Raw genomic sequence first — 9439 nt, forward strand, 5'->3', positions numbered from 1 at the left:
TGGGCCCGGTAGGCTCCTGCCATGGCGTCCGGTCGGCTACCGTCGTGGACGGTGGAGGTGGGGCCCTCCCGTATGCCGATGGTGCTGTTGCCCTAGTCCCGGCTCCTCTTCTCCGTTGTGCAGACCATCTTCGCGGTGCTGTGGTGAGACAGCGTGGAAAGCTTCATGTTCATGTTGCCGCAGGGTGGTGGTCGGTCTGGTGGCGAGCTCCGGAGTGCCTGAGGTAGAGGCTGGGATTGGGATAAATCTTAGTTGGCTTGGCCGACACCGACGCGGTGGCTCCTGAGGGTGCCGCCGGACCTTCTTGGAGGCCGTCGGGGTTACCCTTCCTCTCTCCTTGCCGTGTACCGGGGGAAACCCTTGGCAGCAGCATCGTCATCGTCGCGTCCCTTCTTGGAGGTGTTGTTGGGTACCGGCACTTCGGAGTCTCGGAGCTTGGTGGGTGATCTCCGGTGGACGCAGCGGTCACGAGGCTTCGTTGTTTTTGTCGATCCGCCGTTATTGGCATTTGTTTCTTTTCTTTTTTTCTCTTTCCTTTCTTTTGGGCGTGTTTGTGCTGCTTCCACCCCAGCCCCTATCGTCGGTTCTATCGGTTGGTTGCTTTGTAATACAAAGCGGGGGGAAACCCTTTTTCGTAAAAGCATATTAACGAACAGACATGTCAGCTCTAGTGGTCACTGCCCCATATGCTCACAAGGACCAGAAGATGTCATGCATCTGCTATTTGCATGTGGTAGAGCAACCGAGATGTGGAATCATATGGGAATATACCAGCTAATCTTGGACTCAACTACAGTTGACAGATCAGGATCTATTATACTGGAACATCTACTAGGAATGCCTGATTCTCAACTACCAAATTTGCACGCAGGGTTTGAAGGAAGCAATTGCAACTACATGTTGGTACCTTTGGTGGATGCAGGATGCGGCGCCAACAAACACACCATAAACACACTGCTCCTGTGTCGAAGTGTGCTATGTCTGTAAAAGCAATATGTCTGAATTATCAGAGAAGTTTGAACCTAAAAAATGGACTAGTTAACAGAGAGGGTATTACCTGGGTGAAGCCAGCTATGGGATATGTGAAAGTAAATGTTGACGCCTCTTTCCATGCTGAGACAGGGGATGGGTCTACAGGTGCTGTGATTAGAGATGGCCAGGGTGTCTTCCTCGCTGGTTCTTGCTCAATACTCCCCCATGTTTCAGATGCTCATATGGCGGAAACTTTTGCCATGAAGCAGGGCTTGATACTAGCAAATGAGATGGGCTTCCATTCAGTTCAGATAGAATCAGATGCGATTGGTGTAATTGATGCATGCTCGGGACATGATAGGATCTGGACGCAAGCTTCGGCTATCTATGCAGAAATCTTCATTCTCGCAGGGATGATTGGTTCTGTCCAATTTATGCACTGTAATAGGGAAGCAAATGCTGCTGCACACAAACTAGCTAAGCATGCATATGATAGTAACTTCTCATGTAACTGGGAAGATGAGCCCCCAGATTTCTTAGTCCAAGACCTTGTGAATGATGTAACGTTATTACCAGCTCAATAAAGTAGCCATGATGGCATTCTTCCCTCAAAAAAAGGTAGAGATTTAGTGAATCTAGCCGCACAAATACGCGGTTCACCCAACTAGTTAGTCCCTGCGGTAACGGCGTTGCCGGCGTCTTCAGCCACGCGGATGATGAGGTACCATCGGGTGGCAACCATGGAGCAGCGCGACATTTCTCATCATTAGGTCGGGAGGGTTGAGCCCCATGGCACTCTCTTCCCTTCAGGCTCAGGTAGATGGCTCAATTGCAGGCAGAGCAAACAAAGGATGGTTGTGTAGGATTGGGATCTGAGGAAACTTTGGCCGGCTGGTTTGGCCCGGCAGTGGCGGCATCTTTCGCCACCGTTATTCTCCTTGAAGGCGAAGACGAGGTCCATCCTATCCACCCCGACCCCCTTCTCGGACGAAAGTCCAAAATCCGCTTGATGGGCAGCGACGGCGCCATGAGTGTTGTATTCTTCTTGGAGGCGCCGTCTTGGGAGGCTTGGGTGTTTACGAAAGGGTTGTTGTGGGCAGTGGGTGGGTGGCAAGGGCTCGGGCGATGACAGTGGTGCGGAGGTTGGCAGGTGGAGCGGCGTGTCATCTACCGCGTGAAGACAATGATTATTGATGCAACTGTATCTCGACGATGAATGCGTCTGGATGGACGAGCGCGTGGCCGTGGTGCTCTTTGGCGCTGTGGCGGCGTCGATAGCTTGTAGGCTTGGCAAGGATGATGCAGATCTCTTTCGTGGAGATAAATCAACGGTTCAATGGTGGTGGCGGCTTCTGTAGCATGTGCACGCGGTGTACGCTTTGGGTTTGTTGCATCGGGTGTATGCTCCTGGTACGTCATGCAGGCGGATCAGCGGTGATCCGGTTCTAGATGGTGAGGAGTGATAACATTCCATATTATTGAGTTTGTAGGTGCAAGTCGGGCTTGGGGTCGCAGAAAGTTCCTGTAGGTCTAGCTACATAGAACCTCTTATCCTCCCCCTTCAATATTGCTTTGAGATTTGTGCTTGATCTCCAACTAACTTACTACATGAAAATTTCTCTTTTTAGTTTCTCTCAAATGAAACAACATATGGAGTTCAAATTTTGCAGATCAAACGAACTTTAGACCTTCAATGTGTGAAAAAACTTCAGATTTTTATCTAGCTGCTCCATGAAGATGGTGCGTGGACTCCCTAACGTCGGTGTCCGTCATCCACCTCTAGATGGAGGTGTTCCGTCCGCTATTGAACACCAGTTCCGATCTATAGTGCTTGCGATTTCTCTTCTTCATGCTTCCGAATCCCTGTTGCCTCCCGATCCTCTGACACACCGCTATGCATGTGAGTATTGATATTGGACACAATGATGAGGCTTACGCAACAGACCACCTTCTTCAGCTCAAGTATGTGCTCTCCTCCTGCATCGCCGAGCGAACTACTAGTTGGTGTCACTTCAATTTATAATGCCACGCGTGCAGGCATGTGCTATGTATGTGACCTTCCGTAAAATCCTACAATGAATAGGCAACAAATACATTAGTCACTAAAGAAGTTCAGTATGCATACTCCAGTGTGATAACTGCAAACCCTGCTGATCACTCTAGCGCTGAGAAGGTAGTAGCCTCGTTCAACCTGCGGCAATTTATAACTCTTGGTGAAGCCAACTACTCCCTCTGTATCATATAAGATGCTTTTGTAGGCTAGTTTATATATAGACTGTAAAATCATCTTATATTTTGGTACAGAGATAGTAGTAGCTAATTAAATGATTTACCTAAAAAACTAATTAATTGACCGATAGTGCCTAACCTACGGACTACCCCTACAGATGGGGTCTATGTACTAATCTCCCTCTTGAATTTCAACTAATCTCCCCTAATCTGAACTAACCACCCCCTGATTTATGAGATTGAGCTTAGGCAATGCATGGTACCGGACACTAACAGTCCAAAACTTGGACCTTCGCTCTGAAGCACTCACTACTAAACTCTTTACAAGTCTATATCCTTACACCTCCCAAGCCCGTGGTGGTAGTGTCTCATGTGCATTGTATTGAGCCCAAGGACCATGAAGGAAAGAGGCAGTGTTTATTTATGGAACATGGAACAACATCGAGAGTAAGACGTAAGAGGTGGCAGTAGGCCACTGTAGCAACTGAAGAGAGTTGATACAGTTAAGTGGCATGTGTGTGTGCGCGCGCGGGCGCGCCGGTGCGTGCTTGTGTTGTTCGCTCTTCGTTTGTTCCTTCCTCCATCAGTTTATACTTCATAGCTATCTAAGAACAGACAATGTTGCACGTTATGGCCGACCAGCCAAGCTGATCGAAAGATAGTTTACTCGTTTCTTGCAAATAAAGATAATCTGCTGAGGAATACATTGATTCTCAATTGAGACAACTAGATGCAGAACAAAAGTCATTTGAAACATTCAAACTAATAAATCATTTTGGTATAGGCAGTGATGCAATCTTCTCTCAAAGTTAAAATTACAAGCAATAAAAAAACTAAGCTCATGTGACCAAGTGTAACTCTCAGCATCTCGAAAAATAAAAAAGGGTCACTCAATCATGTCGCGATGAACCTAGCATTGTTTCACTATTTATGACCACCAAGATTATTAGGTTCGAATTCACTCCTGATATGATGTGAGGGGTTTTTGAACACGAGCACGGAGCAGAACAGAACAAACTTAACAATTCAAACAAAAGAATGGATACCCATTGGATTTGCTGAAATCTGTTGACATGCTGTAGTGTAGACATCAAATTCGGCACTTATCCTCAAGATACAATCTCTTGAATCTGTTAATCCTCAAGAACAGTATACATTAAATACATTTCTATGCTCGAGTAAAACTGTGATCTTTAGGGGACCCTGTACACGAATTGTTTGGATGCTTTCTCCGCCACCGAGAACAGAGAGAGTTTCTTCTGTACCCACAGGACCATCGTCTGTCGCATCGCCTCCAGTAATGTTGGTTTCTGAATTCTCCTGAAAGATAAAATGATTTCAGTGTCAGTAAGGAAGGATTCAAGTGTTTGTGCAGGCAACCTGTGCAAGGTTATGGACTCAAATGATACACGACAGAGCCTACAAAAATTGTACAAGACAGATTTGTTTAGCAATGTTAGAAGACAGACCCTAAATAAGACACTTGCTACACCGACACATTATATTGATCAGAATTACAGAGCATTATGTAGCCAATGCTTACATCATATAATCGGACTAAAATATTGGATCCGTGTATACAATCTGCAATTTAACACTTGTATTATGTGCTATATGCAAATCAGTGTTATTGTAACTGGACTTAGAATTAAATCAAAAACAGCTGACTACACTTGCAAAATTTCAACCTGATCGTAGATGTTCAGAGCTATGAGATAATTCATTACTCTCAGATAACCTAATTAACTGCATACAATACATGGACCAAACTGTCTGAAGAAATTTACTCGGTATCTTCAAGCAAGTGCTCACCTTGTTGCTTAGCAATGAAGGAGGCCACGCCATGATATAGGGATGGATATCGTTGTGAAATGTATGATTGAAGAACTCGTTTACATTCTCCGTTTCCAGGCAGAAAGACAGGAAAAACTTGGTAAGGCTGCCAAAATCAATACACAGGAACACAAATCCATCGATGACCACCACAACCTGCACCGTGATGACACCATACTCCGCTGAGCACGCCGTGACGTCAATAAACGTGTTCAGTGGGAACACCTTGTGCTGCATCCACTTGTCAAGACCATCACCATCGGCTCTCCAAATCCAAACCGCGATCATTGTTTTGGTGGCACCGAAGCCATCTGCGCAAACCATGCAAAGCTTCCCAGCGTTGGTCCGGCCAAGTTCAAATTGCGTGGAGTCTTTATCTTTCAAGGGCTGCGGCAAATCCATTCGAGATAATTGCAGCGTCACAGTGTTGAGCACGACAATATACCCTGTATTTTTGTCTTTCCAGTAGGCTAATCTATCAAATTCGGTCATCACAGTATCTGTGTAAGGCGAGAGCACGCAGTTGTCGCCTCCATCGTCCCCATGCTGCGGCGTCGAGGTATCCACCCAAGAGATACTCTGCCACTCCCTGCTGTCCGATGAGAAGACAGAGAAGCGAGCCAGCTTCTGCTGCACACAGACCACACGGAACGACCTCTGGTCATCTTCGGAGAAGATGATGCGGAAATCATGGCAGTGGGGATCGCATGTCTCTTGGGGAGGGCAAGGGACGATATACAGCGCCCGCTTGAGGGGGATGTAGGCAGCTATCTGGTTGGTGTCCTCGTTGCAGAGGAAGACGTAGCCGCAGCGGTCGTGGCAGCCATTGAGGATCTCACACCTGGAGTGGTCTCTGTCTTTCGGGAGCCGGATGAAGCGGAAATCGCTGCCGTGGACGGCCGCGGCTAGGTCATGGTCGGAGCGGCCGTCGAGGGGAATGAGGGAATGAATGCCTGCGTTGAAGAATCCAAGGATTTGGGGCGGGTGGACCGCCCGGAAGCGGCGGCGGAAGGCGGGAGACGATCGGACGGCGTGGAGGAAGGCGCGGCACGCTAGGGCGGCGCGGACGAGGCTCGGGAGGGAGGGGAGGCGGAGGAAGATCTCGCAGAGGAGGTCGTCGCCGATATCAGTAATGGCGATGGTGGTAGCCACTGGCGCCGGCGACGGTGGCCCTCGTTGGGAGGCCATGGCTTGTCAAGATCTCGGACGGCGGCGGCAGATTTTTGTTTCGGGGGAAAGAGAAAAAGAAAAGCGCTACGCATGGGCCGGCTGAAGCATGGATCGAATCGGCCGCCTACAGAGTCGAGTCATTATATCCCACGCGTCGACAGCCGACCGATCTAGTGTAATTCCAGCTGGGTTTGACTGAAGTGTGGATTCGATCGACCGCATAGAGTCATTGGATCCCACGCGCAACAGCCGATCGATCTAGGGCAATTCAGCAGGGTTTGGGCTGAAGTGTGGATTCAACTATGACATAGTATGAAATTCATGCCTGGTAATTAACCAATGTTTTAAATAGTGGGCTATGGCATTTAGCGGCAACCCTTAAAAACAGCTATAGCTGGGCTACAGCGGGTTATAGCGGGGCTATAGCGGCAAATTATACATGAAATCATTTAGCGGCAACACTCTCAAACAGCTATAGCCGGCTATTTAAAACTATGCTGGTAACATGGCTGCTCATGTTTTGGCGAGGGACAGCTACTTTTTTTTAGTTGTTTGCACAGCCACTTAAATAAATGTACTAAGACTTGGTTTTGTGTTGCACCGGGTTATACCTCGGATGTTTTGGTGTCGGATGTTGTCGTAGATGATTTTTAAATAAAGCAGCAAGTTCCCATAAAAAAGGACATATGAAATTCATAACAAATTTTCAAGATTTGGGGAAAGTAAAAAACAAAAACTATGAAGAAAGTTGTGTACAAAAGGTTGGCCTATAGGCCAGGAAAATAAGGTGATGTGAGCCCTACTGGCGGAGTTGACTGGCCACATACCAATTGTGTATATTAACAACTATAGTATTAGTACATGTTTATGCCCAAGAGTCTAGTGAATATACATTAAAAAAACAACTTCCAGGGGTAAGTCCACACCATCATAACATGAGTGGAACATGTAGCAACAAAGTAATGTTATCACTGCCAATTAGTCTTTATCCAGCTTTGTTGTATTTAAGACTATCTAGGCTATTTTAGTAGCAAAAAATACAAAGCACAGACACATGTCATGAACAGATTACTAAACACCATTGTATGTAAGATACATTTGACTAGAAAAGATATATTAGCCACTACACGAAAAATGGTTGGAGGTGATCGGCCTGTGGCTGGGTGGTCGGATCTCGAGATTGGTCTTCCAGTCCCGGCTACGAGTCGGGGAGACATAGTTGCCATTGAAAATCGAGCCGCCGGCTGGCGATGGCGGCGTTCTGCGCCGTTACCTTGATGAAGGCGTCGTCGTGTAACTATTGTCGACCCACTCGTACTGCTCCGGAGAAATCCTAGGATCTAGTCTTCTAGATCGGACAATGGCGGCACTATAGTGTAGTTTGTTTTTTGGGAGCATTGTTTGTCGAGCAGCGCTGGAAGAGATAGGCAGGAGGTGGAGCTTCTTCGTCTTGCACGAAGTTTCGATGGAGATGTCAAGTCATGCTTGGCCGATAGGTGCTACGTTGTGTCACGCCTGTTCGGCAGATCTTCTAGAGTCTTTGCGTCTGGATGGACGGCCGCAAGGAGGTGGCGCTGTTGGGGAGTCATGGTGGCGTCGACGGATGGCCGAACTGGTAAGGATGATGCGGGTCTCTCTCCTGAAGATGGGTCAACGGTTCGATGATGATGCCGGCATCTAAAACATGTGCATGCGGCGTAAGCTTTGGGTCTGGTGCACCGGGTGCTGGTTCCGGTACGTTATTTGGATGGATCTGCGATGACACCCACTTTAGATATGAGGAGTGAGAGCACTCACTTGGGGTGGCATGATGTATGTTCTTGTCAGACCTTTATTAAATAATTCATAAACATGTTTGTATGCATCGATTGATGCAGAGGCCAAGGGTTTTAACTACCTTTTTCAAAATAAAAACTACTAGAAAAATGGCCGCTGCCGAGTTCTTTTCTATTTGCCGAGTTCCATAACACGGGCTCACGGCAAAAAAGGGTTCCATAACACCCACCAGGGTTCAAATTCTGGTGCTCGCATTTATCCTGGATTTATTTCAGGAATTCCGGTGATACACTTTGAGTGGGAGGAGACGTTCCCGTCGACTACGAGGCGCCTACGGTGACTTCGTAAAATCTCAAGATGATATGCCGGCTCAGTCTCTCGAAGGTGCTCATAGGGGTAGGATGTGCGTGTGTGCGTTCATAGGGATGAGTGTATGCGCGTGTATATGAGCGCTTATGTCTGTACTGATGCTAAAAAAAAAAAAGGGGGGGGGGGGGCTGTAGTTATGCTACAGATAGCTTTACCGAGCTTTGCCACTCGGTGAACATAAAGCACACAGAAAAGTTACTTGCCAAGAGCTCCCAGGTGCTCGGTTTCATATCACGCCATTTCAAAAAAAAATATTTTTATGAATAATTCACCACATGAGAAACAAAAATACACATAAAGAATTTTACGATTCATTTTATTTTCTTTCTCTTAACGTACAGGAAAGAAAATTATGATAACAATCATACTAGCGATGGAATTTATATTGTGTACTAAAAGTTTAAAACAACTAGAAATACAAACGGTCTAGACTTTCCACCACAACTTTCATAAAAACTATAATTAAATCTAATAATACTCTCAAACATAACCCAAGTTTTGTAGTTGCAGTATTATATCTATTAACTATATTTAAGTTTCGTATCAACAATATTATTCTGAAATGCCTACAAAGGGAAAACAAATTAAAAAGAACCAGACCACATTAGGCTTGGAGATGATCATATGAAGAGTGGTAATAATGCAAACGGTGTGGAGATGACCATGATGGGGAAGGATTTCTTACCTGGTGGAGGGAGTGCTCGTTGTATTCCCTAATTTCATCAAGTGTGGCTTTGGCCTCCTATCTTCCGAGATTTTTGTGACATACTTGAGTGGTACGGTGTCGATGTAGCTCACCTCAAACCCCAAGTCCATTACCTTTCTAGTTATTTCCGCACATTGATATGTGCAAGTCTTAACTGAAAATGTGGTTGTGTCTTGACATCTTCTAGTACTTCTACCAAATGGGAAGGCTGGACAAAAACGTTGAAATCCATGAACAACACAACCAAACTCCATCATGGTACCGACTCGTAGGATGATTTCTGGTGGTTGACGCATGAACATACTACGGACCAGAAGGATGAACATATATACTTGATAGGGTTCGAGCACATGAGAACAATAGGCTTGGCCGAATTGATCCTGC

At 46.4% G+C, this 9439-nt stretch overlaps 2 protein-coding genes across 2 annotated transcripts; one reads left to right on the forward strand and one right to left on the reverse strand.

Annotated features, from left to right (window-relative positions):
• The first annotated feature begins 1073 nt into the window (after window positions 1-1073).
• On the forward strand, window positions 1074-1556 carry LOC147972543 (uncharacterized). Its single transcript, XM_087524376.1, has one exon. The coding sequence runs from the start codon at window positions 1074-1076 to the stop codon at window positions 1554-1556; it is 483 nt and encodes a 160-aa protein (XP_087380502.1).
• Window positions 1557-4341: 2785 nt separating this feature from the next.
• LOC147972544 (uncharacterized) lies at window positions 4342-6222 on the reverse strand. The gene is made up of 2 exons (XM_087521520.1): window positions 5014-6222; window positions 4342-4521 (listed from the first exon to the last, which is right to left on the reverse strand). The coding sequence occupies exons 1-2, from the start codon at window positions 6220-6222 to the stop codon at window positions 4342-4344; spliced, it is 1389 nt and encodes a 462-aa protein (XP_087377646.1).
• Between the last annotated feature and the right edge of the window lie 3217 nt (window positions 6223-9439).

Source organism: Triticum urartu, chromosome 5A (assembly GCF_056163025.1).
Source record: "Triticum urartu cultivar PI428250 chromosome 5A, HENAU_Tu73, whole genome shotgun sequence".
In the NCBI taxonomy this organism is placed as follows: domain Eukaryota; kingdom Viridiplantae; phylum Streptophyta; class Magnoliopsida; order Poales; family Poaceae; genus Triticum; species Triticum urartu.

Bases quoted from the DNA above. Each gene is read 5' to 3' on its own strand.
- LOC147972543 (XM_087524376.1), top strand. From the start codon at position 1,074: ATGGGATATGTGAAAGTAAATGTTGACGCCTCTTTCCATGCTGAGACA.
- LOC147972544 (XM_087521520.1), bottom strand. From the start codon at position 6,222: ATGGCCTCCCAACGAGGGCCACCGTCGCCGGCGCCAGTGGCTACCACC. The intron at 4,522-5,013 runs GTGAGCACTTGC...TTTATCTTTCAG, and splicing joins CTTCATTGCTAAGCAACAAG to GAGAATTCAGAAACCAACAT.